General features: G+C 40.1%; 1 protein-coding gene across 2 annotated transcripts in view; it reads left to right on the forward strand.

Moving 5' to 3' along the window:
- The window catches only part of TRA2A (transformer 2 alpha homolog), a 44,843-nt gene extending 32,543 nt beyond the window's left edge, over nucleotides 1-12,300 (forward strand). For both annotated transcript variants that reach the window (XM_045003495.1, XM_045003496.1), the window contains 4 exons: nucleotides 9,564-9,679; nucleotides 10,194-10,313; nucleotides 11,104-11,171; nucleotides 11,374-12,300. In XM_045003495.1, coding sequence (XP_044859430.1) covers nucleotides 9,564-9,679; nucleotides 10,194-10,313; nucleotides 11,104-11,171; nucleotides 11,374-11,384 — 315 coding nt within the window. In that variant the 3' untranslated portion in view covers nucleotides 11,385-12,300. The remainder of the gene's footprint in view (nucleotides 1-9,563; nucleotides 9,680-10,193; nucleotides 10,314-11,103; nucleotides 11,172-11,373) is intronic.
- Nucleotides 12,301-18,825: the final 6,525 nt, after the last annotated feature.

Here is an 18,825-nt window from a genome sequence, read left to right on the forward strand (position 1 = left end):
TCAGATCCCTCCTTAAAACTCTCCTATGCCATGATGCACCCAAAAAACTTGACAACAGTTGAGTTATGGTCTCAGCACACCAGTAGCCAATGAGGCTGGCCAATATTATTTAATTGCTTCCCTGTGCTCTTTTTTGTAACCCTCTGTCTCTTGTTGTACAACTAGATTGTAAGCTCCTTGGGCAGGAACCTTCTTTTTTGTTCTGTGTTTATGAAGTGCCTGTCACAGTGGGGTCCTGGTACATGAGTACCTCTCATAGGCAGTATGAAATTACATATAATTAATGTCTGTGGACATCTTGCATTTTTCTGTCAGACTTTAGATAGGTCTTGAGAAAGAGGCAGTCCTCATAGCAGTAATTTAGTGGCCACTCTCCAGCTAGGGATAAAAGCAAAACCTCAGCCTTACTTTGGCTTTTGATTCTATTGTTGCATGACATGTAGATGGCATAACACTACACTCATTCCAACTGAACAGGACCCAGATAGAGGTGTGGGAAAGCTGCTCCTCTTTTTTCAAGTGGTGTCCCTATGGGTGCACCACTTTAGGCACGCATGCACCTGTCGATCCCATGATTGGAGATTTTTACTTAGCAATGTCCATTCAGTCTGCTCATCCATCCTTATGCCTCCTTGTGCCAGATACCAAGGCTATATTGGGGGGGGTGAGCAACAGCCCTGAGTTCCTTCTCAATCGCCTCAGCCTGAGACGAAGCCCTACTGTGTCCTCCTTGAGTGTGCCTTGGCTTTTCTAATATTTCTATAGTGGTATAGTTTTTATAGTTGTTAGTATAGATTTAGTTAGATAAGTAGTGAGATAATAGTTTTACTGTCTTTACCTTCTGGGAGACTTATTTTTCCTGGCAGGGCATATCTGGCTCACCAGGCTTCAAACATTGCCTCTCCTGCTGAGAGGCTGTATTTGTGCAAGATGGCCACTCTAAGTGTGTCGGGCTTGGGAAGTCCCAAGTCTGCCAGAAGTGCAATTTCTGCCTGGCCCTCAAATCCAGGGCAATGAAAAAGGAGGTTAACCTCAGTCTGCTAATGATGGAACACTCCCTTCAGACAGTTGCTGAGTCAGGTCAGGAGACAGTGTGACACACACACTCACTCACTCACTCACTCTACAACTGTCTCCAGACAGATCCAGCACCTCTCTTACCTCAGCACAGGCTTCTCCTAAGGAAGGAAAAACGTTGGAGGCTTCAGGAAATGCTTCTAAAAAGAACATTGGCTCTCACCTTAAGGACCCAGCTCCAAAACAAGTCCAGGACCCTGGTGAGATCTATGGCCTCTGAGCTGCCTCTTGACTCAATACCACTGAATCGAAGGACTCCTCATCCAGTACCAGAGGGGCTGTAAAGTCCTGGAGCACCAAGGAGAGAGAGAGAGGTCCAATCGGGACTTGGTACCTTCTACTAGCAAGCATATCAAGCACAGACACTCAGAACTGGCACCATCAAGTTCAGCCCATCTGTCAGTACCCATGCATTCAGCACCAGCAAGCAACAGCACCACACATCATTGGCTTTTATTTCGGTATGCCTACCATTGGCGGTACCATCAACTTTGGCGACCATGGCCTCCGCTACCATGTTGGTACTGATCCTCTATTCGGTACCACAGGAGTTCAGATATACTACGGCAATATCAGCCTTCCATCCTTCACTAGAACGATTTTCCATATTTGCTCAAGCAGTGTGGTCTAGGCTTATTAAAGGTTTGAGGAATGTCTGTCTCCAGATAAGAAACCCTGCCCCAACCTGAGACCTCAGTCTGGTACCTTATGAGACCTCCATTCGAACCAGTGGCAACCTGCTCTGTTGCTTTGGTCTATGAAGACAGCCTTTTTAGTAGCCATCATGTCAGCCATAAGGTCAGGGAGATTGGATCCTGGATGGCAGATTCCCTTACTCTATCCCCCATTTACGGTGGTCTTTAAGGGAAGTTCTCTTTACATCCACACCTTAAATTCTTATCTAAGTTTCTATCAGAGTTCCACCTTATTCAAGCCATTCATCTATGGGTGTTTTTTCCAAAGCTACATATTTCTCTACAGGGTTTTTGTTTATATACTCTGGATGTCAGAAGAGCATTGGTCTTCTACTTAGATGGGATCAAGCAATTTAGGAAGACACCTAGGCTCTTCATTTTCTTTGCCGATAGATCCACACAGTTCTCAATCTCTACTCAGGCTATCAAGATGGATATCTAGCTGTATTATCACTTGTTATGATGCTGTGGGTGTTCATTCCCACCCCACCCCACCCAGGGTAATAGCACATTCAACCAGATCGCAGGCAACATCTGCGACATTACTGATTGAGTGTACTAGTATCTGAAATACTGTAGGGCTACTACATGGGCTTCAGTACATACGTTTTCAAAATATTACGCCTAGCTCCATGCTGTCCATGCTTGGTTCTGCAGTACTGTCTTCAGTTCCGGACTCTCTCCTGAAGCTCCCTCCTCCATTGAAGGTACTGCTCAGAAGTTACCTGAAGTGAAGCACTCATAGGGACACTTCTCAAAGAAGAAGAGGTTGGTTACTTTGTGCAGTAACTGGTTATTTCAGGAGCGGCAGAAGCACCCTAAAAGTGTGGGGACCACTAGCGCCCGAACTGTGGCCCCCTTCCCCTATGGCCTCTCCACCATGGCCCTGCCCACCCCCGGTCGTTTGCCCTTGTGGCTGGTATGCCGTCGCACTTTTAAAAGTGATGGGGCCATGGCCCCCTTGCCTCTCCTGTTCCAGCATTCCTGAGTTCTTTGAGAAGTGTGTCTCTAGGGGTGCTCCACTACCCACCCTTCTTCCCCTCTGCTTCAGACTATTCCTGTTCTGAGTGGAGAAGAAAGGGCAACTCGCCTGCGTGCCCCTCAGTAGCCTTGGTACTGGGTGAGGAGGCATGGGCTGAATGGACAGTACTAACTGCCTCTGATCAAGGGCTTTGAGGGGTGAATGTGCACCTGAAGGGGGAGACATAGCAAAGAACCACAGTTACTTCACAAAGTGAGTAATTTCTTCCCAAAGAGCTCCCACGTAGAGTACTGTAAAGATCTACTTGCTGAGCTTACAAGACACCATGGGGTCAACTAACAAACCCATCTTTGTTTTCAACAGATGCAATAAATGACTTCACAGTTATATTCTAGTGTTTCCAAAAGATCAGCTGTTGAACAGCCTTAATCCACCCAGCTTCTGGTATCTAACACCAATTGAATAGGTGTTGCTGTTACTACAAAGGCTGTGTTGAGTGCATTTCTTGCTGCTATAAGCTTTTAGCAGTCCTGTACTATCATGCTATTATATAAGGCAGGGTTGTTTCACTTGCCAGCCTAAGACCTGTTTTTCTTCCAAATATATGCAGAGTTTACATGTGGTCCTTCTGGCATGCTTTTTCAAAACAATGTTGCTTAGAATCTTTAAGGGTCCAGTTTGGTCTTTAGTTGCTATTTTCAAAGCAGAGGTACCCAGACTATTCTACCTGCTAGAGTATTTTTTGTCCTTTTCAGGATGTTTATTTGAGTAGGCCAATTGTAAAACACGGATTGTTTCTGAGGGCACAATCTTTGAGGTTCTGTCTGATTTTTTTTTTTTTAGAGGAAAGGAGACGTTTTATCACTTGTTATATTTTCTTAAGAAACTTAAAAGTTGGGTATTTGTTTTTGTGTCTTGTCTGTTGCAGTATGTGGTCACTTGTGTTGATCTTCCTTGAGTTACTCAGTCTCAAAGATTGAGATGTTTAAGGAATGGCATTTTATTACAAGGGATTATCACATTTGTAATCTTCTCCCTTTGGAGATAATTCACACGATTGGCATTCCATCATAAAATTCGAACGAAAAATCATTCTACCTCCACTTGTTTACCGCATTGTCACTGAAACACCTTGATGGAATTCTAGCCCATTCTCGCCTATCCACCTGTTTGCGTTTTGGAGTTCACTTTTCTATTTAAAAAAATGCATCCTCAATGTTGTTTGTGTTGACTAATAATATGTATAGCAGCGGGGAAAAACTACTACTACACTCATAGCTAAAACACCTTTGAGTAACAATGCTGCACATGTGGGGAAGTGGAATGCCTTCTCAATAAAACCGCAAGTAGAATATTTGTAACATTGTGTATTTGTTTAGTAATGTGTCAGGAAACTTCTAAGTGTGAGAGACTGGATAATTCAGGGTATTGGTAATTATATGGATTTTTCAATTTTATGGATGCCAGTTCTATGGAATGTCCAGTTGCGTTAATCTTATAAAACTACTTTTAGAAGTGGTGGTAATTTACACTGTTGGCAGTCTAGGTAAAGGCACCAAGGATTGTGTAGGCATAGAGACTGCACTGCTTTTTAGACCTTTATAAATTAATTTCCCTGGGTCAGCATAACACATTAATAAAACATGAACTTGACATTGTTGCTAGATATATTTTGTTTCCGTTCTGCAGATAGAGAACTTAAGGGTGGTCAATTCATCACCTTTCCCAAGCACTGAAACATGGACTTAAATCCAAAAAGACCACAAATATTCTGACCAAATATTTACATTACTTAAGACCACTGTTAACTATGTTACTAATTATCAATACTAATTACTCTCTACAGTGCTGGCCTATCGGTGTGTTTAGAAATAAATTTACATAGTTTATTATTACAGACTTCAAAAATTCTCATACAAATTATTCAGTGAATGCTTAAAGAAATTGTTTACATTTAAAAAAAACCCACAAATCATACAGAAGGCACTCTTGAGAACAAAATGAACCAGCAGAGATTAAGAGACCTATGGGATTACGATTTTAAAAGTTTGCTGATTGTAAAGTGTCCTGACATTGCTGACACACTCAGAGAAACATTAGAATAGCATTCCGATTAGAAATAATTTTCTTTTATATCCTGTATTTATCTACCCTTAAATTCTTTAAAGCTTTTTGAAAAACAGGATCCCAAATTCTTAGCAGGATGTTTAAATATGTAAAATGCAGGCTTGCTTGCAATTTCTAACATTTAACATTAGAAATACTTACACCAGAGCAGGAAACTGATGCAGACTCTTACAAGGAAATAGAGTCCTGAATGTTAGACTTGACAGATTACAGTAAATAAAAAAGCTATTTTTATATGCTTAATTTGCTTGCATTTTTTATTCTGATCTGAATGAGATATTAAACAATATTGGTTTCACAAAAGCTTTAGTTTAATTCATTCATTGTGACTGTCTGGTCCTATCACATGTTTTAATATTGTTCATTGCATCACAATTGTTTTTTGTGGAAGTGATTGACATAAGGAGGACGTCAGGTAAGAAATAGGCAACAAAAGCCAATGACTTAGTAGAAATCCTTTCCATGTAAGTAATCACAATTCTTTAAGGAATACTGAAAATAAATATATGTAGAAATATTTGAATGTGTCCCAAAAGTCATTAACTACTATTTAGAAGTTACAGCTGTAAGTTTTTTATTTAAAACATTTTTACAGTGTGTAAGGGTATTGCCTTTACAATTGTAGTAGTAAATTACTAACTATGCTTGGCCTGCTTCATTGGTTTCACAAATTCTTGAAGCTGTACATAGCAGTTAATGAGACACTGTCAAATAAAGGCCTCTAATGTTTGATCTGTTTGTAGTTTGGGTTGTATCTCTTACTTAAAACCAATCATGTAATTGGCACAATTATTTTTAGTGACTTTAGGCCTCATGAAATATATTAACAAAGGATTTCACTTTGTAGAGCTGTTTGCTGAATAAGTGCAACACACAGAGATGGCGTAAGCCCTCCTATGTGCCTCAATCCTCCCCTGGGTTGTTTTTTCTAAGGCAGAAGTTCCCAAACTCTTGTTATTACGTACCCCCTTCCGGATCTACCAGCTGTCTTCATACCTCTAGCCTTTTCATCATTGGTAATTTTTGTGTTTTAAATACTACCTGTCTTTAAGCCATCTGTCCATATTTCACTGTTCTCTTTGGTACATATGGAGTAAATCAACTACTGTATTTTATATAACAAATTCCCACTGTGTTAAATCTTTGACTCATTTATTATGAAAATGCAATAAATAAAATAAATAAAATCCACCATTGCACAATTTCTCCCATGTATCCCCAGGGGTATGCATACCACTGTTTGGAAACCTCTGTTCTAGGGGGATGAAAGAGTAGTTGAGTCTCTGCCTATTGAATCCTTGGCCATTGTCACTAGGGTAAAGGTGGTATACCAGTCCACTAGGATCTACACAGACTACCAACTTAAAGTTAATAGGCCACTGAACAGCTGTAAGGATATAAACAGTACTAAGCTGATCCAGGTTTAAGATAGTAATGTAGAATTGAAGAATTCACATGCGGTTACTAATGTTCATATACTTCCATTCTTTCTCCCTCTGTGAAGACAGTGACTTAGTGTTTCCCATGGAATCTACCCAAGTAAACTACTAAAACTTGTTTCTGTCTGTTTGTTACATCATCTTATAAAAGCCATGGTGATTTCAGGTCTTCCAGAAATGTTCAGATATTGGGGAGAAAATCAGAGTTCAAATAGAAAAGGACAGAATCAATAGGGGAAAGCATTATGGCTTGGAAAGGGTAGTAAACAGTGATGTTTAAAACCAAAATTAAACTTTAATAATTTTCCTCTTAAATTTGGGCATCTATTTTAGATTTGCCAGACATTCAAATCAATACTGTTTTTCACCCTTTTGACGAAAAAGTGAATTTCTGAGACTGTGCTGTAGGGATATGCAATCCTATTTGAAAATCTAGTTTACAAATGTTGTAAAGAATTTGATTAACTGTGGGAAACTTTCCCTAGGCAAGTAAACATTTTAAATATTTTTTATTATACGCTTTACAGTAATTAATAAAAATATGCTTTGCATACAAATACAAAATAGCTGTACAAATGGATGTGTTTGAGGTACAGAAATGCAAACTATCAAAAGTTATTAGCATTCCTAATGTGTCCCTGGCAATAATGTCTGCAAATTTAAGACACTTTCACCTGTGGACCGTTTAAGCACTCTATGAACGATCATTGCATGGATTTCTCTGTTAGTTGCTTTGTGCTGTTAAAAATAGTACACAGCATCATTAAGAAGAGTTGCTAGTGGCTGAAGGTGGGATCAGGTTATGAAAATTATTTGACTTTAATTACCTTTTTAAAAAAAATCTAGGCCCCATTGTTCTTGCCTATTGGGTAAATAGATGTCTATAAGGACTGTAATACACATAGGTAAAAAAGGAAATCACTTTAAAGTTACTTTAAATATCCTGACCATGATGCTGACAGTTGTTCAGCTTTTTTATTTTTGTGTTTTATGGGGGGAAGGGGGTAGGTTTGGGGGCAAAGAGTGTCTTTGTGTTTTGTTTTTGATAAACATTTATTTGGGACACTAAGCAGGCCAGTCAGGTTTTCTGAAGAGCTGTGGAATTACAAATTAAACTGTTGAATCTTTATATTAACGTGTAATGTACTTAATGTTCTTTGGGGAAACAGTTATTAATATTTTGGGTCACAATAAGACACTAGAATTACACTGACTTGAGATCCATAGGTACATATCTTAATGGTAGTTCTAAGATGTTGTTCCAGTTAACACACTCAAACCTTATTTGCCAGTTAGGTATGTTGTTCGTATATAGCAGCTCTCAAAATGGATCATCTTCAAGGTTGACTTCTCCCTGAAAGGGACGGGGCCATTTGAAATAGAAGTTCCTTTTCCTGTAGAGTTAGCTTTTCAGTTAAACAAAAACCTCAATCAAGTCTGTATTTGTTGAACTGGCTGTCACTTCAGCCGTATTTGCTTTGTAAGACTTTACCAAAATTGCTGGCTCATATTTCCTTAGATTTTAAAATATCTTCCACCTGAATATAAAATAACCCCACCTTTTATACCTTATTTCACTTTATTAAGTTTCTGAGATGCCTATGGTCAAAATGACATCAGTTGAGAATCCTGTTGAGTTCTAGGGTATTCTGTAGCCAGTTGCTTTTTTATATCTGAGTGCATCTTTGCTGAACAGCATTTTTATTTTATGGCATTATAGGAGTAGTTTAAAAGATTATGGGTATGCAAACACTTCAAAACCTTGTATTTATATGTTTAAGTGTAATGCTGAAAGATTGAGATCTTGCTCATTATCCTCTCATGGTTTTGCTCTGCTATTCCCTGTACTAAATCTAGCTATTTTTGAGCTTGAATTGATATCACTAGGTGGCGATATTGTCTAGATTTAAACAGCATTATAAAAGAGCAAACTAAGTGGGATTAAATAGGTTAGTGGAGAATTTATTTCCAGTTTGGTAGGGATATAAACAGTGACCATGTGGTGTTGTCTTGTAGATTCCTATTGCATTGATTTAACATTAAATTATAAAATTATTGTTGGCCAAAAAAGGGACTTGAAAAGGAACCATATCTGAATCTAATTTTGTTTTAATGGTTACAATTTTAGTTACTTTCTGTCTGTAAAAGAGAATGCTTTGTGTATCATTTACAAGACAGCCTTAAGTGTGATGTGTGATATTTAACTTAAAATCCATAAAATGGGAAGACAATTTGGTGTGCTAATTTTAATAAAACTCTATTTAGCTCATATAAGAGAAGGAAAATACAATCTACATCAGGTAAACTAATCGTTAGTATGAACTGATCGGTCAAAGACCTGTTAGCTGAGAATGCCCTTAGATGGAAGGGGCCAGAAATTGCTGCTTATTGCAAATAACACTTAATTGTAACCTAATAAATATATTAGTGGTTAACTCTGATCTCTTTGATTGAAGTCTTAGATTATATTCACGTAACTCTTTAAAGTGTGTGATGCTCCGTTGAATTCCAGTTTGAATGATTTGGAATAGGGCTAGGGGGCCATTGTATTGATTCAAAACCGAGAGTATCAGGGGGCCACTGAATGAGTGCGTGTGCGGGTCCCATTCCTGTCTGGGGGCGCAGCCTTCCAGCACAGTCCCTGATGGGTATCGGTTTAGCGAGCGGCACAGAGTGCGAGTAGAGAGGAAAGTTGTAATTAGGTATCCATGTAGGCTGAACCCGCCATTTTATTAAGCTCTGCTGGAGTAGGTCCTTGTAAGGGAGATGGCAGGAGGCAGAGAGAGCATGAAATGGCAGCCGACTAGCAGTAATGTGGCCATATGCATCCCGCAGGAAGCCACTGTGTGCGCGGCTTCTGAATGAGCCCGTCCCCTCCGCGGGGCTCGGAAGGATGCCGTTTACAGGGAAAGCTGCTTTGCTGCCTGTTAACTTTTTGGTTGGCTAAATGTCGAAGTGGTGTGGGGAAAGCGTCAGTATGTTAATGGCTAGCACAGGGATCGCGCGTCACGTAGCTCCAGCGCCCCAGTGCAGGCAGCGCTGCAACACTCCGCCTGCGACGGGCATGTCGGCGGGCGAGACGCGCCGCTCGCCACAGCGGGGCGCTAGTAGCCAGCCTGAGTAGATCACGTTTGTTCAGGGCTTGTGCCGCGTACTGAAAAGCGAAGCGCTCATTTTATCGCCTATTCATTAACTGGTGTAGCAGCTCGCGAGCTAATGGCCGGGCCCCTGTCTCCCCTGCAGGCGATGGAACATGCAAATGGCATGGAACTGGACGGCAGGAGGATCCGCGTGGATTACTCCATCACCAAGAGAGCGCACACGCCCACCCCGGGCATCTACATGGGCAGGCCAACCCAGTAAGGAATTTACTCTTCTTTCTGCGTAAACGAACCTCAGATCAAGTTAAACTAAGTGTGTTAAGACGCTACCAGCAGCATATTTTTTGTGAGGGTTTGTCGTCTGCCTTTTTAAAGCTGTTCTTTATCGCTAATGTATTTGCATGCACTGGGGTTGGGTTTGTTGCAGTTGATCTTGAGGTACACTATTAAACCCTGTTTTAGTATGGTATTTTTACTTAAGGTGAACGTCTTTTAAAGCCCAAGAGCTTACTGAGTGAAGAATATATTAAAAATAAACAAGATGGGGGAAACAAATTGTTCCAGGGCTCTTTAATGTCTAAACCCCACCCCACTCTGGTTAATTAATGCACTTAGTGATTTTCTTTAAATGTGGAATCTACTGAGTCTGAGACACAAAGTGTACAGTTAGTAGTTTCACTTGAGGACACTGAAGATAATTTTAGAGAACTTAAAATTAAGAAGAACGAAGGCAGACTTTTATGCTTCTATTTTATTCCTTTTTTTTAAATAGCAGTGGAGGTGGCGGTGGTGGTGGTGGTGGTGGAGGAGCAGGTCGTCGTCGTGATTCCTACTATGATAGGGGATATGATAGAGGATATGACAGATATGAAGAATATGACTACCGGTACAGGTAACCAGTTTGATTAATTGATTATTTTATTTTATTTTTTTTAATATGTTGCTGTGGGGAAACTTGCAACTCTCATACATATCTGGTGTCCTTAAATTTCAAGTGACCGCTAGGAGAAAGATCAGCAAAAGCAAGCCTTGTAGCCTTACTAATGCAGTTATGTCAACTAAATAACATATTCAGCTGTCCACATACTCCTTTCTAGGAGAATAAGGGGAGGAGAAGAAAGGGAAATAATGTCAGTAGGGAACTGGAGGAAAGGCTAATGTAATAGAAAGCTAAGGTTTCAGAATCGGGGGGGGGGGGAGATTTCTGAACCCAAGCTAATAAGAATGTATGTAAATAGGCAGGGGTGCAAATAAAACTAAAATAGGAAAATATTAAAATGAAATGGAAAATGTCATATTGAAAATAAAGCCACTAAAAGGATGGTTAAGCATGAGGTCAGATCCATTTAAAAGTCTTTCTCCTTTGTCAAAGTTGTCTAGTTAAACTAAATTATTTGGGGGAAAGGACTTGTTTCTACATCTCTGCAGATGTGCTGGGCACACTTTGGAGCACCATATAGGATAATAAACATTCTAAATAAACTCGTAAGTTTTTAAATACACAATACTTGGAATAGAGAAGCTAGGAGCGCCTTAAATATTTCATTGAGTCTCTGCCAAATCAGATTTAAATCAACCATACAGTCCAATCATCCACCATCAAGGGAATAACTGTATCACATAGAAGTGATTGTATAAAGACACTTTCATAACAAAGCAAAAACTTTATATTCTCTTTAAAGGAGACGATCACCTTCACCTTATTATAGCCGATATCGATCACGGTCAAGATCCCGCTCCTATAGCCCAAGTAAGTATATGTAAATAGTTCATATTAAACCATGCTAATGCATCTGGACTTGATTGTTAGTTTTAATGGAAAATAGATTTGTGATAAATGAGAAATCTTGAATGTGGCAACAGAAAATTCGCCTTGGTGTAAGTTCTGCTACTGCAAGCTCGAATGTTTAAATATACATGATTTTTATAGTAATAGTGTCATCTTTTTTCAGGACGCTACTGAAGAACGGAAGAATTCCAGTTGTGGACATGATTTTTAAATAAAGTTCTGCCCTTAGCTTCCCTTTGGTCTCCCCCTCAAATCCATCTTATAAGATCTTTGGTTCATTTAGAAGATGCATATTTTCAGTTGAAGTATTGCTGTTTTCCACCCCTTTTATTGTAATACTCTTAAAATTGTAATTGTTGTAGTTTTGTGTAGTAAACATCTTAAGCAAAACTAAATAGAAATCCCAAAGTGTTGTTACATTTTGTAAGTCATTCTGTTTTTGTTTTTAAAACAATTGTACTCCTGGCTAATCTAATGAGGAGAAGAGAGCATTGATGTTTTTTAAAGCTTGCATGTTGTGTGTAATATACACACTCAGCTACTTTAATATAAACCTGTGTTTCCAAAAAAAACTTGTTAATCTTTCTGTTAATGCTTGGTTGTTGATTTTGAAAAATAAGCAACATCTCTGAACCTTTTCTGTAATGGCGAATTTCACTAGATAGTCATGAACCCAACGGGTTTTTTTGGTTAAATTGCTTTGAGTGTAGAAAATATTAGAGCTATAGCAAATTTTCATATTTGGTTTAACTTCTTTGGAAAAACAGATTCTTACAACCTTTATCTTCAGTGTATGTTTTATAGATGAAAAATTTCTAGACTGCTACACAAGTTAAAACCATAAAAATCTAACTGATTTTTTTTTAATTGAATTCAAAGTAGTGTTTCCCCTTAATCAGTGCAGGAGAAAAATATTTATTGAACATAGCAATTAGTTATATAATTTGCTGTTCATACAAACTCATGTTGGTATTGCAATGATGGTTAAGGAAGTTCTAGTTTCCAGTCCTTTTGAAGTTTCTGGTATGGATAGAAAAATTACAGTTACATATAAACCTCTTCTTCCTCAAAATAAAGTTAATTACACAAATGGATTTTCATGTCTTTTATTTTGTATATACATGTCATCTGGATAATAAAAAAGTACTACTACTATGGGCTAAATTCTAACCAGTGAGTTAGAGATGAAGAACATCCATATTCCAAGAATCTCCTGAATCATCCAGCTCTCATGACTAGATTTAGATTACACTTTATTTATATTGATTTAGTATTTCTTGCTAATTTTTTCACAATCAACTAATTAAACTTAACTATTACTACTTAACTGTGGAAGTTAATTTACTTCATTTCTTTTTGCATTTCATTCAGTTTTAGATTTGTAAAACATATGCCCAGATGGAGCTCTGGTCACATGCAGAAAGGTTTACCAATTTGAAGTAAATGCCTCCAAAGAAACCATCCCAAAATCATTGACAAAATTTAGAAAATTAAAATCGTTTCCCTCATTTACATGAGCTTGTGCACTAGCAAATTTTTTTAGGGTTTTGACTCTTCTAAATTTTGAGCTGAAATTAGCTCTCCTTTTAATTCCCAAGCCATCAAATCTTCCCACCATAATAGTTATTTGTATGTGTATAGTGCCTTAACTGAGACTCTCAAAGGAATTTTAACAAAATGGAATTAAGTCTAACACTGCTGTGAAGAAATTAAGTAAGTTACATTAAGTAATTCTTTGTTAGGCAAATGACCATTTTACTGATGCAATTGAGGGGGAGGGCAGAAGGGAGGGTGCCCACAGGAAAAGGAAGTGGAGATTAGTGTTTAGTGACACCTGTGAAACTCTCATTGGACTTGCATTGGTGTAACAGTGAATAATTCTTATGCACAAGGAATCAAATCCATATCCAATAGCTATGTTAATTCTACAGGGCTAATGAGGAAAGCTGTAAAAAGTATTGTTACTGAAGTAAGCAGACCTGAAAATCAGGGATTGGATGTTTTCAATGAGCTTTGGTTGTAAATTTTTTCTGAGCATAATGTTTATGCATTAATGTTTATGCATTAGCATGAGGAGGCCTTGATAAGTGGCTTTGAGGCAGGACCACAATAGACAGAAGGTGCCATTTTTATGTAGACATCTGTCTGAAAAGGTTTCATTAGTGTATTTTGTACTGGTGAAAAATGTTTTGCAAATGGCAGAGTCCAAAACAACCTGTAATTACCCAGGATAGCATAAATGTGTTAAACCAATGTAGATTCTTTCAGTACTTCCTGGGAAAAGCAACTGGCATTTTGTTTGTAATAAGTTATACAAAAATTATCAGAAAATTGGTGGTAGTTGGGCCTAAAAAGTGTTTGCTATGAGAGAAAATAGCTTTACTGAAGCTACCATTTTAAAAATGCCATTTATACAGTATACCCATACTTCGTGCTTGAAAACTTGAGTTTTCAATCTCCTGTCTCACTACATGTGAAGCATACAAGTGATGTAAGTTGCTTAAACTTGTTAATTTTAACAGAAGAAACCTGAGTTATGAAGCAGTCTTGATGCATTCAGCTGTTTAACACTTTAAAAAATACTTGGCTTGGACCTTCTGTTTCTGGGTTTCACCAAAGAGCATGGCTGGGCATGTCCATCTCCCCTCTTCTGGTTCTTAGTAAAATGTTATATGAACAACAAAGAGGATCAGCACCTCAAGTATTTTTGCTTCCTGGCACCACTTGTCTGCAATACTGGTTTGGTGCCTTGCTGCAGACGAAACTCAAACTGTTGCTTAACCATCTACTCCGCTTGGTCACAGCACTATCTTGTGTTACCTTGAAGTTCTCCACTGACATGGTAGGAGTCAACTTCTCTGGAACTAACGTTTTCTGGACAACTGATGGGAACAAAAACAAGTGAAACCTATTCTTCTCCCTTGCTCCCTACAAGGGGTAGCATTTTTTATTTGTTAGGCAAATGACCTAAGCACAGACCCTCCTGGAGTGCCTTCTGTCAGGCATGCTGTCCTCTACACAATATCTGCAAAGTCCTCCTCAGGCTACATCAGAAAGGGGGGAGGGGCTATATCTGTCGTCTTAAGCTGGCAAAAGGGCTCAAAGGCTAGAGAGGATCCTTTTTTCTTCCCTTCTCCCCCCATTTCCACACAGCACAGGGAATGTTCATTCAGGGTGGCCTCTGCCCAGAAAAATATACATAAAGGACTCTAGCTCTCATTCAGGGGCACCCAAGGAACACTCAGTGCAAAACCCTTCTCATGTACCAAACACAGATTACTTGAAAAGGACCTAGGATACTTAGGTCCCTTGTAAAGTATTGAAATGGGAGCTAACTGGCTTAAGGAAGCAGACTGGTGTCTTTCAGATCCCAGGACTCCCTCATGGTTCTTCCTCCCCCAAAGGAACACTGCCCAGTGCCTCTGTTGGATTGGCCTGCCCCTAGTTGAGGACGTACAACATACAGTTGCCCCACCTAAGAGCAATTAAGGGAACCATGTATGAACAGCACAAAATACCACTCTCCCACTGCTACACAAGCTTCTTTAGACAGCAATAGTTGCTGAAACACACTAAAAGGCCTTGGGTACTGAAAAACCCAAAAGTTGTAGTATTTCTTATACACACATACACCCTGCCCTTGCACAGGGCAAGTTACCTGTATCCGACGTGACCAGATCAGAACCAAATTCTTTCCATCTACCTAGTTTGATGCCACATTAGCAATAGAGGAGGAAGGCCTCAAAACCAAGCGTAAGTTTCCTATTCAAGCTAGGATGGCTGCAGATTTTTCCTCCACAACTTTATGAATAGCAGGAGATCTAAATGAACACTTAGAAAAACATGAATGCTGAATAAAAACACATTTTAGAAGTTGTGTAAGTTGCAGGTGCTTAAGGTTGATACAGCTGTGGCCTTGCTGACAAAAGACATCATGATCAGCTTGGACAAGGGAATCTTTTTACCAAAGGATCCCATAGAGAGAACACTACCCTCTGCAGAATGATTGCATCCTAGCTACTTGGTTGGAGGCTATTGTGGCTGTATCATGGATGGTTGACAGTCATTCCCAATAGATACTCTGCACATCCACATGAACAGACATTCCTCTTTGGGGAAAACATTAAAAATGGTGACAGCTAAAAAATAAGGAAAATAGCCATATTACTAAAGCCTACAAAGTTATATAAAAGGCTACAAAGTTACAAATTTTCCCATTCCAAAGTAATCCCTGTGGAAGGGTAGGCACTTAAGCTTTCTGTCTTTAAGTATAGTGTAAAGGAGGATTACAGTGCAGCTCAGGCAGCCACAAGAGCAGCCATCTCATACATAAATCCTCCTTTTCTTACTGTAAGGGGATGTTTTCCAATCTTCGGCATTTCAGACCCTGCCACAACAGAGAGCCAGAATAGTTGTGAATGTTGGACATGAGGAGTGGTGGCATGATCAACCCATCTCGTGATCCAGATCTTGTATTCCTTTTAGCAGGAGATTAAGAAGTAGGCTGCAGATCCTCTGTACAAAATCCCAACGGCCCAAATTTGTCAGCTGCTGAAACTTCTGGGCCTAATGCATGCAGACACAATTCAGTTAGCCGTCCTGCATCAGACCTGTAATCCATCCTAACAGAGTGGATTGCCAAGAAGATCCATGGCACAAGGTAATGGTCTCCACAAGTAACTATAATCCTTGAGATGGTGGAGCAAGCTAGATTTATCCCAGGGGAAAGTACAAGAGATGCTACCCACAAAGATAACTGTAGATGCATCAGTGTTGGGATGATGCACTTTAATGGGTCTTCACACATCATGGTAAATGGACCAGGAAGAAACAAAGCAAGATTAAAAATTGGAGTCAGGGCAGTGCTGTTGGAGACCCTTAACCCTCAAATTAAATTTAGCTCCATCCTGCTTCAGAGCAGCAGCTCAGCCAGCTATTCCATCAAATTTTACTCTTTGGAACCTGCAGTGTGTGGGAAACCTGTCTCGGATACACACATCCAATACAAGGTCAGCCTTCAAGTTGACTAGTTAAGTTACCAAACTCTCTCCACAAGGGAATTTGAGTTGAAATATACAGTACTGATCAAGATCTATGAGAAATGGGGGAGGGGGCTCAGATCAATTTATTTGTCTCAAGCAATAATCAGACTGCATTTTTCTTGATCGAGGGTCTAGGATATAGAGTACTATTCTCACTCAAATAGACTTATTGATAAACATCTTTTGTTGGCATAAGAAGAGCAGGCTGAGCCCATGGAATTCTTATTGCCGCGTATTATTGTTACAGCACCATATGTTGTGATTTTGTTGCTTCCTGGAGATATTTGTATGCTTACCTTGGATAGCCCCAGTCCCCACATAACTTCTGAGGTGGGGCCCTATCTTATGTCAAGAACCCACTACTCCATGGAGTTTGGTTCACACCTTCACAAATCACTATTTTCACAAAGAACAAGATGCTGGTTTCAACAAGGGCAGTGCTTTAACTAATGTTCAACAAGCAGTGGTCTCAGGCCACCTTCTGACGACTGTCACTGCTAGCTAGTTCTCTATGGCATAGTGCTGTTGAGGCAATGTTATGGAAGCAAAAAAGGGTCGTCTACCACACCAACACGTTCTTCAACAGCATCACCTCCACAGATCCACACTGACCCTCCTCTTTGCTTCACTCTTAAAGCCCTAAAGCTCCTGGAGGAAGAAAGAGACTGAAGGCTGGTTGGAGAGTGTGTAGGATATATCTGTTGTCAAGGCACTGTTAAGTTTTAGGAATTTGTGAGTGCTCAACTGCCCATCAAGTTACAAAAGGTTTGTGAGACCAGGCATGCATGGTCCTGTGGAGGCAATACATACAGAGAACAAGAGCTACTCTGGTAAGTACACGGATTAAAATCTGGCTACCTGATAGATCTCAAAATGTAATTGTAAATGGGGAATAATCAAACAGATATGTTTGTACTGAGATCCTGTGATCTGAACCACTTGGTTAAGTTGGCCATAAGCAAAAAATACACATTTTAATATGGTTAAATGTAAACATATCTGCCAACAAAAAACATAGGTCATACTTACAGGCTGGGGGACTCTATCCTAGGAAGCAGTGACTGAAAAAGATTTTTGGGGTGGTGGTGAGAAGGATGATCAGATGAACATGAGCTCCTAGTGTGATGCTGTGGCCAAAAGGTCTAATGCAATCCTTGTCTGCCTGAACACAGGAATCTCAAGTAGGAGTAAAGAGGTTATTTCACTTCTCTGGCACTAGTGTGACCACTACTGGAACACGGTCCAGTTCTGGTGTCCACAATTCAAGAATGATGTTGGTAAATGGGAGAGGGTTCAGTGAAGAGCCACAAGAACGACTAAGGACTAAAAAATACCTTACAGTGATAGACTCAAAGTGCTCAGTGTATTTAGTTTAACAAAGAGAAAGTTAAGAGAGAACTTGACTACATTCTAAGTACCTCCATGGGAAGCAAACCTTTAATAGTGGGCTCTTTAATCTAGCAGAGAAAAGTACAACACGATCCTCTGTCTGGAAGTTGAAGCTAGACAAAATCAGACTGGAAATAAGGCATACATTTTTAACGGTGAGAGTCATTAACCATTGGAACAACTTACCCAAGGTCATGGTGGATTCTCATCACTGGCCATTTTTAAATCAAAGTTGGATGTATTTTCCTAAGGAGATTGGGAAGTTCTAAGGCTTGTGTATGCAGGTGGTCAGACTAGGTGATTTCTGTGGTCTCGTCTGACCTTTGGTTTGTTAAGTTTGAAAAACACTATCTGTCTATGAGAGAACTGTAGTTCTTTGAGTGCTTACTCATGTCCATTCCACATTAGGTGTATGTGCTCGCCACATGCACTGGTACCAGAAGTTTTTCCCTCAGCAGTATCTGTTGGGGAGCGGACCTGGCGCCTGCTGGAGTGGCACCAGCATGGCATGGTATAAGGGGCGCCGCCAGCTCCCCCGACCCTCAGTTTCTTCTTGCCGCCAGTGATGGTGCACGGAACATTCGCTGCTTTTACTAGTGTTGCTGAGGCTTCGTTCTTACAAACTAGAGTTCTTGTAAAGTTAGTATACATAGTAATTGAGTTAGTTAGCCCTTAGCAGTAGTTAGAGTTTAAGTTTCATCACTTTAACCCCTGCAGTCGCTGCAAAAGGTCCATGCCCGTGAGCGATCCACATAGTAGCTGTCTCTGGTGCCTCAGTGAAGGACACAAGTGATAAGAGCCGAATCTGCAAATCCTTTAAACCTAGGGCCAAGAAAGAGCGTGAGATCAGACTCAAAGTGCACTGGATGGAGTCGGTGCTCACTCCAGCCCTGGAGCAAAGGTCCGAATCGGCACCCAGCACCATGGCATCAGTGCGTAGTGCCCCGCCGCTGCCGTCAACGAGCTGGCACCAATCCCCATCCATAGGCCTGGCCAAGAAGTCAAAGAAGGCCGGTAGGGAACGGTCTCCTACTCCCCGCAAGTGGAAGAACAGGGCTGGGGGTGAGCTAAGACCTGCACCAGGTGGCTCATCTCCCCTGTCGGGAAGTCAGGCCTCAGCTCACATCAAGCGATGCAGCCCACCCCGTTCTTTGCCTGGAAGCCCAAACACAGAGGCAAGCCTT

The sequence above is a fragment of the Mauremys mutica genome, chromosome 2, assembly GCF_020497125.1.
Source record: "Mauremys mutica isolate MM-2020 ecotype Southern chromosome 2, ASM2049712v1, whole genome shotgun sequence".
NCBI lineage: Eukaryota > Metazoa > Chordata > Testudines > Geoemydidae > Mauremys > Mauremys mutica.